The following is a 16,509-nucleotide window of genomic DNA, read 5'->3' on the forward strand; positions in this document are numbered from 1 at the left end:
CAGGCAAATGAATTTTCTTTTTGAGGGCTTTTATTAGGTGACTTGACATAATTTTTTGAAGGTATTCCTTTTTCGATTCACATTCGTTTTCCCTTTCCTGCTTCGTGTCAACATCTACACATTAATACAAAGCTCAAAGCAGCAAGTGGTTAACTTTTCTTAAAGAAAATATTGGAAGTTGTTGGTTTAAACAAAAACTGTTGGCCAATAGACTATCATTGGTTGGCCGTGTCTACTTAGTCTTACACGTCCATGTAAACAAAACAAACATTTAAAACAAGTCGAGATGGAAAAACAAACAACACAACCAATTATATAAGCAGACGCAAAAACAACTTTCAGCCAACACAACCAAATTGCAAATTCCAATCCTTAGACGCCCTTTGTGCTGACTCAACACAACTTAGAAGCTGTTGAGTCTTTATATATGTATTGTACAAACTGGCTAATGTGTACAACTTCAAGCAGGGTTGTGTCTTCACTTTGCCGTCCCTACAGGCAAGATACCCTACAGGTGTGTTGTCACCCTGCTGGAAACAAATGCAAACACAACCGCAGGCCCATCCAGTGAAGAGAGTCTAATGATAAATAAACAGGCTTACATGTAGATGAGTGGACAAGCTGGCGGCAGGTATACAGGCAGGTAAACATCCAGGCAGTTACACAATACAGCTAATAGACACAAAAGGTTCATTGGGTCTATTAGTGTTCTTAGGTAGAATCAAGAGTCACTTGTTTATTCTGTTGTGTTGATTCTTTGTTGTCTCTAGAAGTTCAGATGCACTTGTCAATACTATTTTAACCTCAGCAAATTTGTAAAATTATACATTATATATATATAACGTTATAATTTTTCAGTCGGTTGAAATAAATCCTGAAGAGAACAATTTTGGGTTGTTTTGTGTCTGTATAGGCCTACTATAAAAAGCACTTAGCATTTTTAGGGCCCGAGCACTGACATCAAAGTCAGTATGGTGAGGCCCTATTGAAATTGTAAGAATTATTATTCAGGCAAATGAATTGGCTTTTTCAGGGCTTTAACATGCTCAAAGTCTTACTAAAATTTGCAGAAAGTTAGAAAGTGGTGAAAATTTACGTATTAACGATTTACGGACGTTTTCACATTGACCGGTCGATAAAAATTGATACACAGGTGTATCATGACCAGACAAACAAAAAAGTCTTTAGGTGCAATTGGAAAAACACAACAGGAAGCCTGCTATTTTTCATTTAGTGGCCATTTTGGCCATATTCCACATTTTTACTTTGATGTACTTGTACCAGGACTTTCATCGGATCAACTTCAAATTGAGATGAGTGTCATCACAACAAGATGGAGATAAAAACTGACTGAGGGATTGATTTTTCGTCACACGGTGTGACCGTGGCGTGGCGTCAAAGTTTGATTCCACGCCATTAAAACACAATGTTCTGTAACGTAGACATACATGGACCATGAATCCTTTGATGTTGAGCCGTAAACAAACAACTCCACTCCTGCAGTGTCAGTCTTCCTAGATCAAAGGAAACTTTATGTCTTGTTAATTTTGGTACTTGTACTTATACTTTTGATACTTAAGTACATTTCAACACCAGATACTTTTGATACTTAAGTACATTTAATATGAGCGACTCTAAGACTTTTACTCAAGTCATTTTCTGACGGGTGACCTTTACTTTTACTGGAGTCACTTTCAAGTAAGATATCTGTACTTTTACTCAAGTATGGCTTTCAAGTACTTTATACACCACTGTTTTTAAATAGACTAGATCAGCATCCTCTCACATGTTATCTACATTACTCATCAGTACTTCACTCTGGGCCTTGATCAGATTATATTTTACATTTTATAAAGCAGCTTTTCTTTAGTATTGAATACACTTTAATTTGTGGTTTAAAAAAAAGCGGTTCAGCTCCGGGAGCACTATAAAAGCTAGGCGGAACCAATGCTGTGCTGAGCCCGGTGCTCCCCGGACTCATTTGCCGGACGGACAGTAACAGGGTATTTAGCAGCTCGCAGCAGCCGCTAATTAATCCTCCGTCTCGTCCCAGATGAAAACCATGATGAGCATCATCTCCAGCGCCTTGTGCCGCCTCACCGGCAGGAGTGTGGTGAGTGGTCCCGGGTTAGCGTTCTGCATGAGGCCGTATCCGAGCCGGGCCGGGCCGTGCTAACCCACAGTTAGCCTCGCGGCTGACCTTGCGAGCGGCTAACGTGGCTAACATTAGCATGTGCCTCGCTGCTTTATCGCTTGTTAAACACTTGGTTTCGCATGTTACTAAGCGGGTTAAAGGCTGGGAACGACCCGGGTTAAATGTGGAGGCGGACATGCCTGAAATCTAGCACGTGTTTGTGTGTCTGTGGTTGTGTCTGTGGTTGTGTGTCTGTGGTTGTGTATGTGGTGGTTTGGCCTCACGCAGGAAAATACATAAATACTGATCGATATCTGCTTCTAAATTCATCCCAGGCATCAATACATTGACTTTACTGACGAGGTTAAAGTTGGTTCTACTTGTTACATCACTTCAAGTGATCTAACAACAGTACTTTTATATTAAATATACGAAATAATGTCAAAGCTGAGTCTCTCATATGCAGAAATTATAAATTCAATGTAGTTTAACAAAGGAATCAATACATTGACTTTACTGACGAGGTTAAAGTTGGTTTCTACTTGTTACATCACTTCAAGTGATCTAACAGACAGTACTTTAATATTAAATATACGAAATAATATGTTAAATCTGAGTCTCTCATATGCAGAAATTATAAATTCAATGTAGTTTCACTAAGGAATCAATACATTGACTTACGAGGTTAAAGTTGATTTCTACTTGTTACATCACTTCAAGTTATCAAAGCAATACCTTTTATCGTAGTAGAGCAGAATAATAACTGTGAAAGCTTTATTAAAAGTACACAATGCTTCTTATTGCTGCATGTGTTTGCATGTTCAGTGAGCCACAGATGAAAGTGGATTATTAGCAGATATTGTGAATCTGTATTTTCTTTGCTCTGTGTAGTTGGATAGAAGAAGCTGGAGCTGTGGCAGCAGCATGTGTGTCTGTGACGTCAGCGTCTCCACGGCAACGGAAACAATCCATCACACACGAGCTCATATCATTACACAACTCGTGTGTTTGTCATGCACTAATGTTTCATCATCATTCAGTTATCGACACATTTCATAGATTGTGAAACTGGATTTCCTGGTGCCTGTAGAGACTCTGTTGTTGTTCAGCTTTGTGTTGAGTTGTCGCTCCTTCCCTCCTGCTTCCTCTCCCTGTGTGTCTTCACTCTCGCACACATTACACACACACACACACTCGCAACAATCCCTATTTATTTCTTGCTTCTCTCCCCCCTCCCCCTCCCTCTCCCCCCTGAACCCTAGGGAGCTCAGACAGTGTCGGAGGTAAGCAGCTGATGTTTGTGTGTCGGCCTCGTCCTACACTTCCTACACTTCCTTCCCTTTGTGTTGTTTCCCAGGAAGCTTCTCTAGACAAACAGGTGCAGCTGAAAGATTTCACTCTGAACGACATTAGATCTCATGAAGAGTTTCCTCTGACCCACAATGCAACCTGTCCATCTCTTACAGTTTGAAGCAGGTCAGAGTTTTTAATCTTTGGATTTAATTTCAAGCAACACCAAGAAATTCTTTAAGCTTAAAAATGAGTTTGCTGGTTCAGTTGCTTTGAACAGGAAGAAAGTTTCCTCTTTCATTCCCTCTCTGAACATGTATATCACAACAAATATGAAGTTCAGAATATATGTGTTGGGATGCAGATGTTAATTTCCTCATCTATATATCTGTTTATTTTGTTATGATTTGAATCTTAAAATTGTGACTCAATGTTTTTAGAACAATCTGATACAAGTGTTAAGATGTTGTTCTGCTCCTGGAGTATGAAGCTGACGTGTGGACACTGTTTGTTTGTTTGTTTATTTAGAAGGCCCCCCCCATTAGCTCTACCCTAAGACAGACTTTTAGTGGGGTCCACATTTAAGACATACATATAGATATCAAACATTTAAAACATACATTAAATTACAAGTATCAAAAGTTAAAATACATTTAAATAATGATCATACCATTTTATATTACAGATATCAAAAATTTACTTAGTGGTTATGCAATTTTACCTTTGTCATGATATAAAACACTGATATATCCAATTCCATAGAAGCGAAAACTGCAAATCATGTAAGAGAATACTACACATACCACACTGTTGGGCCGTGTGTTCCCATGTGTCCTTCTCCATGTAGTTTCTGTTTCCTCTGTCCTCGTCTCCTCGTCTCGTTCCCTCTGTCCAGCTCCTCTGGCTCTGCTCTGATTGGCTCCTGTGTTCCCCAGTTGCTGATTGACCTGTCAGAGTACGTCAGTGTAACCTCGCCGTCGTCGCCCGACTCGGCAAAGACCCGGTGGCAACCCCCCGAACCACCACCAGTCAGTTCTAGAGCGCCCGAGGAAGAGTTAGTTAGCCCCCAGAGCGACCAGCTAGACGCACCAGTAAGAACACGACCAGCATCCTCTCTGTCTGACCACTAACAGGGGCCGGGAACCAAATCTAGATTAAAGGAAAATAACCTCTTTAAAATGAGATTATTGACTCTGTTCTCTCCATCTCTCTGTGATTCGGTCTTTGTCCCCTTTTCCTTTTCCTCCTGAAATGTGTGAATTAACTAAATGAAGAAGTCTTTTAACAGGTGTCACAGATTAACTGAAGAACTCGGACTGCAACTTACACTTGTTTTCATGAATAACAATCTAACGCTTCAAATCTATTATATTTTTAAGATGTGTTGACTTGCAATTTGGACTTCTCAGACGGCATGTGAATAAAAGTCTCTATATAAATATTTTGACCCTTAAACCCAGTATTGGAGGATTAAATGAGATTAAAAACCACAGCTTCCTGTTACTGGCCTTCACACATCACAGCTGGAGATGAGTTCTTGTCCACTGTAAACCACTGGACCCCCCCCCGCCCCCCCGACCCTCTGCCTCTCTTCACCCACTAACCCTGCAGCTGCTGTGAAGAGGCTCTGTCTGTCTGTCTGTGTGGAAGACTTGTGTCCTTTTAAATGTAACTTTGTAATGCTGCAGTGATTTATTTGTGAACTTGATTTAATGTTTTGTGTGTCCTCTTCTCCACCAGGGGGCCAGAGTTGTGGTCTCGCGCTCCTTCGCTGACTTGACCACTCAGGCGACCTTTGACATCAAGGTGCAGTGAAACCTCCCATCAGCATCTTGTGAAGTTTTCTGGTTTTCTGCACATTTTGAAGAAGCTTCTAAAGATGTGTTTTCCTTCCTCACTGTCGTCTGGAGTAGAAATGCGACCTGCACCGTCTGGAGGAGGGACCCCCGGTGAGGGCGGAGCTGACTCGGGAGCAGGGTCTGCAGTATTACCGCACCATGCAGACTGTGAGACGCATGGAGCTCAAAGCCGACCAGCTGTACAAGCAGAAGATCATCAGAGGCTTCTGTCACCTGTACGACGGACAGGTACCAGCACGCTGACACAGATCACACCCGGTCGTCCTTTGTGCTTCCATGGAACTTCTCTGTTCACTTTTAATTAAATCTTGTGAAGATTGACATGAGAATCAAATGGTAATTTGGACATTCACCAGAAAACAATCTTTGGGAAAAACATACGAGACACAAACAAGAAAAACGTGTTTGTAGATTATATAAATTGTGCTTTAACTGGTACTGAAATAAAAAGGGGTGGAAATCCGTCCTGTAGTTTGTTTAATCTTTCTCACTAATGGAGACTTGGCAGAACTGATGAAAGGTCCGTTTCCTCTCTCAGGAAGCGTGTGCCGCTGGCATCGAGGCGGCCGTCACGCCCTCTGATCACCTGATCACAGCGTACCGCGCCCACGGGTACACGTACACCCGCGGTGTGGCCGTCAAAGAGATCCTGGCAGAGCTCACAGGTGAGGAGGAGCTTCGTGAATTCATCTGAGTCTGTGTGGTTTTGATCGAACGCCTGAAGCGGTTCTACACGTCACATTTCTTTGTTTCTCCTCAGGTCGTCAAGGAGGCGTGGCCAAAGGCAAAGGCGGATCGATGCACATGTACGCTCCACATTTCTATGGAGGCAACGGCATCGTGGGAGCTCAGGTAACACAACACACACACACACACACAGCATGCACAGACACGCAGCTAGTGGCAGATTGTCTGGTGCTCTCCTGGTTGTTGTGGCGCCTGCTCTGACATCATCATTGTTCTGCTGTGATGTGGTCCAGGTTCCTCTGGGAGCCGGCATCGCTCTGGCCTGTCGTTACCAAGGCAACGACCAGATCTGTGTGGCGCTCTACGGAGATGGAGCCGCCAATCAGGTAAGATGACCAGAGACCTCACTTTCAAATACACAAAACTATTTCTATATTTTAGGATTTGAAGGAACATCCCCTAAAACATTTTAAGATTTATTTGTGAGCTTTAATACTTTTAGGGCTTCGTATTGTAATTTCTGTTTGCGTATATATCTTTTTGCATAGTTTACTCTGTAAAATATTAAAGTTTAATATTAAACAACATAAATGCAGATACATTTTTTTATTATTCAGGGAGACGACTCATTAACTTTCTATTTAGAGATAAAGCTAAAGATTCATTTGAATGTTGAAACTCACTAAACCTTTAATAATATGGAGGCGCTGCTGAATCCCTGCTCCCGTCCTCTCTGGTTCCATCAGGGTCAGATCTTCGAGACCTTCAACATGGCGTCCTTGTGGAAGCTGCCGTGTATCTTCGTCTGCGAGAACAACAAGTACGGCATGGGCACGTCGGTGGAGAGAGCTGCAGCCAGCACCGACTACTACAAGAGAGGAGACTTCATCCCAGGAATCAGAGTGAGACTCAAACGCCACACGTGTGAAGCTGCAGGAGAAGCTGCTTGGATGTGTTTATTGTATTTAAGCAGCTCTGAAGTTAGACTCATGCTCACTGTACGGGGGGGGGGGTCCTGAGGCGGTAGCTGCAGTGTGTCTGTGGGCCGTACGCTGCAGCTGGCCTGTCTGGACCTAGACTACAGCAGGAGGCGGACCAAGCCGGCCTGGCAGTAGCAGGTGTGAGCATGCACCCAGCTGCTTGATGCTCATGTATGATACTGCACACAAACATTCACAGGAGCCTCCGAGCTCTCATCAGCGTCGTGGAAACTTCAGCTTCTTCCCTGATGTCCAGTAAGGTTTGTTTTGTTTTGCTTGTTCTCGTAGGTGGACGGGATGGATGTCCTGTGCGTCAGAGAAGCCACCAAGTTCGCTGCAGATCACTGCCGGTCTGGAAAGGTGAGATGATGAACCAGGGCTTCATTCCCTTTTCTCTCTACCTCTGGACAGATCCTCTCTACTTTGACAGGTTAAAGGGACTCTTACCTTTGTTGCATTTTTACACTTTTTTTGGATAAGGTTAAATTGGTATTAATAAGGTAATGACACTCTAAAATGCAAGACAGACCCACCAGGAGTAAAAACAAACAATTATTTCACTCTCATAATATTTAGTGAAAACTTCAACCAATAAAATTCTTCGGACCGAAGGACCTTATTGGCCGACAGCACTGTCTGTTTGCTGCATGGAAACAGACAGGAAGCCCGTCTGCTTCTTGTGGCGCATTCGGGCCCGCGTCATCATATGTGAATGTAAATGTATATAACTTACCGAATCCATTGCTTTGGTAAACAAAAACTCACGTGCGTGCGCGGAGGCAGTAGTAGTAAGTCTGCTTGTAAATAAAGTTTCTTCAAAAAAACACCGCGGATGGGAACAAGGGGGTGGGGCATTGGAGGAAGGCGGGACGATTTGAATGTGCTGTAATTCTCAAATGCAACAAAGGTAAGAGTCCCTTTTAAGCAGTTTTTTGAAAAGTACAAAGTCTTCAAAAATGTCCTGTTGTGTTTCAGGGTCCCATCATCATGGAGCTGCAGACCTACCGTTACCATGGACACAGCATGAGTGACCCTGGGGTCAGGTGCGTTATCTCTGACACGCTGACCTGTCGCTCCTGAATAGTTTAATTCTCTTATTTTGTTTCTTGAGTTTATTTTCAGCCTCTGGTTCAGCTTCAGGTGTAGAGATGAGACATTAGTTTCCCCTCGTGTCATTTCTTCCTGGTTCCTGTTGGTGATAAACTGGATCCTTTATTCTAACTGTCCTGTCGCCTCGTGCAGCTACCGCTCTCGTGACGAGATCCAGGAGGTCCGCAGCAAGAGCGACCCCATCTCCATGCTGAAGGAGCGCATGTTGAGTAACAACATGGCGTCTGCAGAGGAGTTCAAGGTGACTCTATGTTCTATAGCTGTTCATTTATGTTGGAAAATGGATAAATCAGAAAATTGTTGGTTGGCGAAATATCTTTTTCCGTGAACTATCTGATCTCGAAGTAAAATATCAACTGACAGTGACTCCAGCCTCATGACGCTGTGGTGGTTGTTTTCAGATACTGGCTCGGGTCCAAGAGGTTTTAATAAATTAAACTTTCACGCTGACATTTAATCAAAATAGAAAACTTTCCTTACCTGTCTATCTCTTTATCTGAGGTTTAGAGCTGATACTGAATTTCTCTCTCTCTCTTGTCAGGAAATTGACCTTGAGATCCGGAAGGTGGTGGAGGACGCCGCCCAGTTCGCCACGTCGGACCCGGAGCCGCCACTAGAGGAGCTCTGCAACCACATCTTCCACAACAGCCCCCCCCTGGAGGTCCGCGGGACAAACCCCTGGTCCAAACTCAAGTCCATCAGCTAGACCTCCTCCCCCCCACCCACACCCACAAACAGTCCGACCTTCTGACCTTCAGGGGTAGAACCTCCTCCCAGAGAAACATTCAGCCCCCCCCTCTCCACCGTAGATCCCAGCATTCCGCACCTCGACGGGACCTGAAACCTCAGTGTTATTTATTTTTGAGTTTTACATAGAAATATTTAAGATTTGAAAGATGTTCTTAGTGCACTGTGTGTACTTTTAAAGATGACTACACAGATATTAAATACTGCAGGGGCTAGTATACGCACAGAAGCTACACTTTACGTTTTGAACTTTAGTTTTGTCAATGTCATATATATGTGTTACATATTCTATATGTATCCAGCATCCTTAGCTGCCTGGCTTATAAATGTTCAGAAACAAATCTAATACTCATCTGTCTTTGTCCTTTTTGAATTCATTTTATTGTTTTTAAAAACCGCACAGGACAAGAAGAGCCATGAGGTTAAATATATATTTATTGAGTTGAGTGAGAGTTTAAGGAAAATTTAAATTATTGTTGAGCACTGAAGTCAGCCTGTATTTATTCCTCTTATATGCACTACTTTATATTTTCTGTTTCCAGGACATGAGTTTTACGAGTCTGTTTCTTTCCTCATGTAAAGAAAAGCACTTGGTGCCAGATGATATTTATGTTACATTTTATTTTTGGGGGAATGTGACGGTTTTAAAACGCAGCAGAAGAAAATGTATTTTCTTTCTGGTTCCTCACGATGTTTAAGTGACTGGATCAGATGTGAAGCTTTACTTGACCATGGATGAGTTGATGATCTGAACGACTGTTGAGACTGAAATAAAAAAGTTATGAGTGGAAACGTCTCAATTTCTTTTGTACATATTAATATCAGCAGCTACAAAATAGTAAAAACTTAATTGTGCTTTTGAATGTTTTAAATGTATGTACAGCTGACTTACTGAGAAATATTTACTATAAGTGATAGAGTTCAGGTTATGAAGCAATATTACTATGAAACCATCAATAAAGAAGTGAACAATGAACTATCAGAGTTGTTTTCTTCCTTCAGCCACTAGAGGTCAGCACCGGACAGGAATCATCAGAGCAGCGTCTGAATCTACATGAACAAGTCTTATCGTTCTAATCTATGAACAACTAATACAACTCAGTGTTGTGTTGAAACTCTTTTTGTCCTTTTGTGTAAATTGTTCCTCTGTTTAGAATTATGAGGTCTTGTCTCTTTGTGGTTGATTTTCATCTCAGGTTATTCTGCAGCTGTTTCTGATGTTTGGCTTTTTAGCATTTTGTGTGCATATCATTTAATTTTTCGTTGTGGTTGTTTTCTGGTTGTTTGTCTTCTGGTTGTTTGTCTGTCTTGTGGTTGTTTTTCTGTCCTGTCTTGTGGGTTTTTGTTTGTCTTCTCCTGTGGTTGTTTGTCTTGTCTTGTGCTTGTTTGTCTTCTCCTGTGGTTGTCTTCTCTTGTCTTGTGGTTGTTTGTTTGTCTTCTCCTGTGGTTGTTTGTCTTCTCCTGTGGTTGTTTGTCTTGTCTTGTGGTTGTTTGTTTGTCTTCTGGTTGTTTGTCTTGTCTTGTGGTTGTTTGTTTGTCTTCTGGTTGTTTGTCTTCTCTTGTGGTTGTTTGTCTTCTCTTCTGGTTGTTTGTCTTCTCCTGTGGTTGTTTGTCTAGTCTTGTCTTGTGGTTGTTTGTCTTCTCATGTGGTTGTTTGTCTTCTCCTGTGGTTGTCTGTCTTGTCTTGTGGTTGTTTGTTTGTCTTCTGGTTGTTTGTCTTCTCTTGTGGTTGTTTGTCTTCTCTTCTGGTTGTTTGTCTTCTCTTCTGGTTGTTTGTCTTCTCCTGTGGTTGTTTGTCTAGTCTTGTCTTGTGGTTGGTTGTCTTCTCCTGTGGTTGTTTGTCTTCTCCTGTGGTTGTTTGTCTTGTCTTGTGGTTGTTTGTCTTCTAGTTGTTTGTCTTCTCTTGTGGTTGTTTGTCTTGTCCTGTGGTTGTTTGTATTGTCTTGTGGTTGTTTGTCTTCTAGTTGTTTGTCTTGTCTTGTGGTTGTTTGTTTGTCTTCTGGTTGTTTGTCTGTCTTGTAGTTGTTTGTCTTCTCCTGTGGTTGTTTGTCTTTTCTTGTAGTTGTTTGTCTTCTCCTGTGGTTGTTTGTCTTGTCTTGTGGTTGTTTGTTTGTTTGTGTTCTGGTTGGTTGTTTGTCTTCTGGTTGCTGTGCAGACTCCATTTGGTCATTGTGTCTCTTTGTGTATTTTATATGTTGAGTTAGTTTTGCTTCTCTTTGACACACACACATACACACACACACACACACACACACACACACACACACACACACACACACACACACAGATCAATAAATAAATAAATGTCCAGATCTGGTTAAATATATGTGAAGTTGTGGATTTAAATTCAGAATAAACTTTATTATCTGAGGGCGCCGCCTCCTGACGTGACGCAGGCGTGACGTAGCAGTCTGACGGACAGGTAAACCGACACCGGCCGCCATATTGGGAAACAACGGAAGTGCGTGCGCGTGTGTGTGTGTGTGTGTGTGCGTGCGCGCTCACGTGTGTGCGTGTGTGTGTGTGTGTGTGTATGTGTCTGTGTGTGTCTGTGTGTGTGTGCGTGTGTGTGTGTGTGTGTGTGTCTCCTCCTCCTCTCCGGAGGAAGGGGCGGTCTGAGCTCCACAGCAGATCCGGAATCAGAGTTCTCTGGCTCGGCTCCGCTCGGCTCCGTCGGTCGCTGGGTAGTTCGGCTCCTGGTTCGGTTCCTGGTTCGGTTCCTGGTTCGGTTCCTGGTTCGGGTCCTGGTTCGGGTCCAGACTCCGACAGACATCTCTGAGAAGGAGGTGGAGAAGAGGAGGAGAAGAGGAGGAGAAGGAGAGTTTGTAGTGAAAGTGTGACAGAGGGAGGAGCCGCCGGAGTCCAGAGGAGGAGAAGCAGAAGGAGAAGGAGGAGAAGAAGAAGGAGGAGAAGGAGAAGGAGGAGAAGAAGAAGGAGGAGAAGAAGAAGGAGGAGAAGCAGAAGGAGGAGAAGAAGGAGGAGAAGATGCCGCTGGCTCAGCTGGCTGACCCCTGGCAGAAGATGGCTGTGGGGGGGACAGCAGGAGAGGTGAGGGCGGCCGGGCTACACACACACAGACACACACACCTACAACACACAGACACACACACACACATACATACAACACACAGACACACACACCTACAACACACAGACACACACACACACACACATACATACAACACACAGACACACACACCTATAACACACCCACAGACACACACACACACACACACACCTACAACACACAGACAAACACACACACACACCTACAACAGACACACCTACAACACCCACAGACATATACAGACACACACACCCCCACCACACACTTACAACACACACTTACAACACCTACCAACAACACACACTAACTAACGACACTCACTAACAGCATACACTTACAACACACACACAGTAACTAACAACACACACTAACATGTAAAGTACACCACACAACATGGTCCCATGATAAAATACACATTTACACAACAGTTGTCTGATGCAGTTTCTCTTAAAGCTCATTAAAATACAAGTGATATAAGTACATGTTAAAGTATCACTATACTGTGTGTAGGAGTGAAGTAGTACTGCAGGTACCAGTTAGTACCAGTGAGTCAACGTCAACAACACACGTGTCCTCAGGAATAACACAACCCTGTGACAGTGATAGATTGTTAGGTGGAAAATGTACGTAAGTGCAAAAGTGTGACAAGAAAGTCAATGATAATTATATTAGAAGAATATGAGAAACATCAGCGGCTCTCGAAGCTTCTACACAAATGTGATTAAATGACCTTTAAGTATCACAAGGTCACATGAGTGTGTTCATTGTGTAAGTGAGACATTAGATTAGAGCTTCACCAACAGCTGAAGCTCCTCAAAGTACCTGTGATTCAAATACTCCTTAAAGTATCACACACATGGAAATGAAATCCACATGTTGATGAAGTACTTCCATCATTAATCAAGTTTTATTAATAATCAATATTCCTTCCTCTCCCGCTCTGAGGTAAAAGCCTGAAACAGAAACGGCTCAGAGTGAGTTGCTGGTTTTTTTCCTTCCTACAAGTTTTAGAATCTTGATAAGGAGCTGGAGGCGGAGCTACTGCGGACGCCTGATTCAGGAAGTGCCTACGTCTGTGTGTGTGTGTGTGTGCACTTCCTGTATGAGGTGTCACAAAGGGTGCATGGAGAAATAGCTGCATGTGTGTGTGTGTGTGTCACTCTGTGGGCAGATTGTGTAGAATCCAACCTGAGTCACCGAGTGTGTGTTCTAACAAGCTCGTACCTGCTCGTTGTGTTACCACCTCCACCGCAGTATCAGCCGGACGGGAACGTGCCCGATGAGACGCCGACCTTTGACCCCTAGTTTTACACCTCTGCACGCCAGTGTGTCTGATAGCCGAGCGTAAGCTGTCGTACCGGCTTTTTCTAGGCCACCGCAGAACAAAACAAACCACTCACACACACACACAGACACACACAAAAGAGTGAGTGGTGCGGTTGTGGAATGAAGTGGAGAAGCTGCTGGTGGATCTTTGCCCTAAAGACAAGTCCATTCAACACAAACCTTATCACACACGCAGACACACAAAGAGCAGAGAGGGGCTGTAGTTGTCGGGTGAACAACACAACGATAAGTAGAGATGACAAGTCTCTGTCGGATCCAATAATTCAATAAGACAAACTGTGTCAGAAAGATGAAGGAAATGACAACAATTCACAAACTCACCTCTAAGACTTTATCTTTATAATCAGGGAATTCATTGCATTAAAAAAATGTTTTAAATCGTATTATTTCCCAGAGCACAAGTCTGCTTTGCTTTTTCACTAATAAGCATCAATAAGCTCCAATAATAAGCTCCAAAACACATTTAACATTTAAAAGCAGGACATTTTTAAATAGGTCAAACGGACAAAGAGCTGGTGTTTATAAAGGTTTTAATACAACACTGCACTCATCAGATCTACATCCTCTATATATGCTCAGATTCATGTTGTGATGGGGGGGTCCCAGTTTTAAACGACACATCCACATTTCCCTCTCAGTCAGTTTGAATCCCTCGTTCCCACAGAAGCTCCGACAGTCGTCCTGTCTGAACTCGCTCTGCAGCGATCCCTTCCTAGCTCAGCTCCTGTGTGAGAGCTGGAGAATCCACATTCCAAACGCTGAGCTCCACCCTGACACGAGGCCTCGGCGGCCTGAGGTCCATAGACCAGGCAGGTGTTCCCCTCGTTTGGGGGTCTCGCTGCGACGGAGGGAGGGCAGCAGAGACAGAGGAACACCGTGGTCAGGTGACAAAGGAGAGGAAGAGCGGTTAGTTTGTAGAGATTATTGCGTAAGCATTGCGTGGGCGCTCATTTACGCTGCCTTTTAAAAGTTCTGCCATCGTTGAGAATTCTTCCTTGTGTCCTTTGTATCATGAACTATCGGCTACACTGCCCCCTACAGTTTCTGGTGGAACTGCACGAATACGGACTAAAGGAATTCAGCAGCCTCTGTCCGATTCCATATCTGACGTTAAGCACAAATGAGTCTTTAAGATAAACATCAAAAAATATTGACCTCGATTAAAAAACTGCGAAAGAGCTCCTTTCCTATAAAGAGAAAGTAAGTGGAGCCCACACAGCGTTATCATTTCCCTTGACCCTGAATGCACCGTGTGAGAGGAAGCAGATCATGTGATACCAGGTGGAACTACGGTCCAATCGGTTGGATTCAGTGTTTTGATTCTCGCTGCTACCGACATACCGTGGTCGATAGCTCAATGCAGAGGTTTGCTGGGTGGTGAGGAGAGAGAGACATGCTGCATGTTAACGTTCTAACACCCAGAGGTTTGTTATTATGCAGAACATTACAATTAAGAACTTATAAAACCCTTAGATCGATGCAGTTTTCTTGAAGATATCACGCTTCAGCTCAGACGCACGACTCAGTTAAAGAGTTGAAATCCTGTTGCACTAAAAGAAGTGTTTGCCAACGGCGTGAGAAACTGAAGAAGAATCTCACGACTTTCTGTGAGATTTAAAGTCTCTAAAGTCTTTTCCTCCAAACGACCAGTGTGTGTTCGTTCAGGCCAAATCCTCTAGAGTGTGTCGGGTGAAATGATGATTTAAAAACGGGCTTAGACGTCATGATCGAACCTCCACTCTGAGGCTCCGCCCCCGACCACCACTGCACAGACACTGTATCTCCAAATGACGTCAATGACTCAACATGGCAGCACTGAAACCTGGGATCTTCTGGCTTCATTTCTGGATAGTGGGAGGAAGTAGAGACACGTCGTCCATCTTTATTCACCGTCCATGGTTCTGAACTTCTGACCCTGCGTTCCTTCACTTCTCCCGTTCTTCTCCATCACCTTCTGCAGGTTCCTCTTCCTCTTCCTCATTATAATCCGTCTCTGGCGCTGTCCACCATCCATCTCCTGCTGCTCGCTCCTCTCTGCTGATTGCAGATTTATCCTCTTGGCTCTGCACTTACAGATAATAATCACCATAATATAATTGCTTTTATTGTTGTTATTGTTTTTGTGTCATGCGGTCGTATCAGTGTCTGAATCACAGCTGTTGTTCCAGCATTGAGGCCGTTAATCTACTTTACGTGAAGCTAATTCATTTCTGTTGTTGTCGCTCTACATTTCAACTCTGGTCGGATTCCTCCGTGGAAGGGAGCAGGAGGGAGAGGGTGACGAAAGACTTTCAAAATAAAAGACGCCCACTCGTTGTGCAGCTCGCTTCACCTCAACATCAAAACAAACATGTGACTAAGTAATGAAGCTGTTCACAGACCTGATCTACACTCTACACTCTACACTCACAGCAGCTGGTTACAGTACATCATTAAATCAGAACTAGGTCATGAAGTGCCTATAAGGTGGAAATCTTTAACAGGATGATCATAGTGAATATTCTGATGAAGCTGCTGATCAGTACGTTGTGTCCCTGGAGGTGATGTGTCTGAAACAGGCCTGAGCAGCAGAGACCTGTGTGTACAGGGATGCGTGGGGGGGGGGGTGCAGGTGTGGTTGTCCCGACAGTTGTTCAGGTGAACAAGCTTCAACCTGCTGCGGTGACGCTGCAGCCGCCGGGTTTGATCGCCCACAGGAAGCCGCTGCGAGCCGCCGTGTGGCCTGTGTGTGTCAGTGTGTGTTAATGCGTCTCTCTCTCTCTCTCCCTTTGGTCCAGGACGCTCATCACGACCCGGAGGACTCGGCGGGCGATGACGACTCCATGCCTCCTTGCATCGTAAGTCCAACTCTTTGTGTTTGGAGGATTCTATCAGTCCTGCCTGATATTTAACAGGCTTTACATGTAAACACAGCGAACTCTGTTAGTTCTCAGACCAGCTGCGTGTGTGTGATACACAATCATGAGTTTGACTGGCTGCTACGTCTAAATAATCCTTCCTGTGGTTTGGACATTGCAACCTTGTGTGTGTCTGTGTGTGTGTGAGTGTGTGTGAGTGAGTGAATGTGTGTGAGTGAGTCCTGCTCTGCGATAATTTGTCCACTGTTTATAAAAACGGACGCCTACTCCTGCTGGATAATTGCTGGTACGAAAGTGAAGCTCAATATTAAACTCATGAGTCATCTTCAGGCAAAACAACTCGCCCGCTGCTCGACATCTTTATTTATTTGTGTTGTTCATCATATTCCGGCCGTTATTATTGGATTAGATGTTTGTTAAACCTTCGTTG

General features: G+C 43.6%; 2 protein-coding genes across 5 annotated transcripts in view; both read left to right on the plus strand.

Moving 5' to 3' along the window:
* The first annotated feature begins 1,992 nt into the window (after positions 1-1,992).
* pdha1b (pyruvate dehydrogenase E1 subunit alpha 1b) lies at positions 1,993-9,591 on the plus strand. 3 transcript variants are annotated; one of them, XM_061093810.1, is made up of 13 exons: positions 1,993-2,113; positions 3,397-3,417; positions 4,360-4,515; positions 5,165-5,230; positions 5,338-5,511; positions 5,822-5,948; positions 6,044-6,135; positions 6,264-6,356; positions 6,717-6,872; positions 7,239-7,310; positions 7,926-7,993; positions 8,193-8,301; positions 8,602-9,591. In XM_061093810.1, the coding sequence occupies exons 1-13, from the start codon at positions 2,054-2,056 to the stop codon at positions 8,764-8,766; spliced, it is 1,359 nt and encodes a 452-aa protein (XP_060949793.1). In that variant the 5' UTR covers positions 1,993-2,053; the 3' UTR covers positions 8,767-9,591. The 3 variants fall into 3 exon arrangements, with proteins under 3 accessions (XP_060949793.1, XP_060949794.1, XP_060949795.1); XM_061093811.1 differs by lacking the exon at positions 3,397-3,417; XM_061093812.1 differs by lacking the exons at positions 3,397-3,417; positions 4,360-4,515.
* A 1,836-nt stretch (positions 9,592-11,427) lies between these two features.
* Positions 11,428-16,509, plus strand: part of rps6ka3b (ribosomal protein S6 kinase, polypeptide 3b) — a 32,047-nt gene continuing 26,965 nt past the window's right edge. For both annotated transcript variants that reach the window (XM_061094039.1, XM_061094040.1), the window contains exons 1-2: positions 11,428-11,855; positions 15,999-16,058. In XM_061094039.1, coding sequence (XP_060950022.1) covers positions 11,793-11,855; positions 15,999-16,058 — 123 coding nt within the window. In that variant the 5' untranslated portion in view covers positions 11,428-11,792. The remainder of the gene's footprint in view (positions 11,856-15,998; positions 16,059-16,509) is intronic.

The sequence above is a fragment of the Limanda limanda genome, chromosome 20 (assembly GCF_963576545.1).
Source record: "Limanda limanda chromosome 20, fLimLim1.1, whole genome shotgun sequence".
NCBI lineage: Eukaryota > Metazoa > Chordata > Actinopteri > Pleuronectiformes > Pleuronectidae > Limanda > Limanda limanda.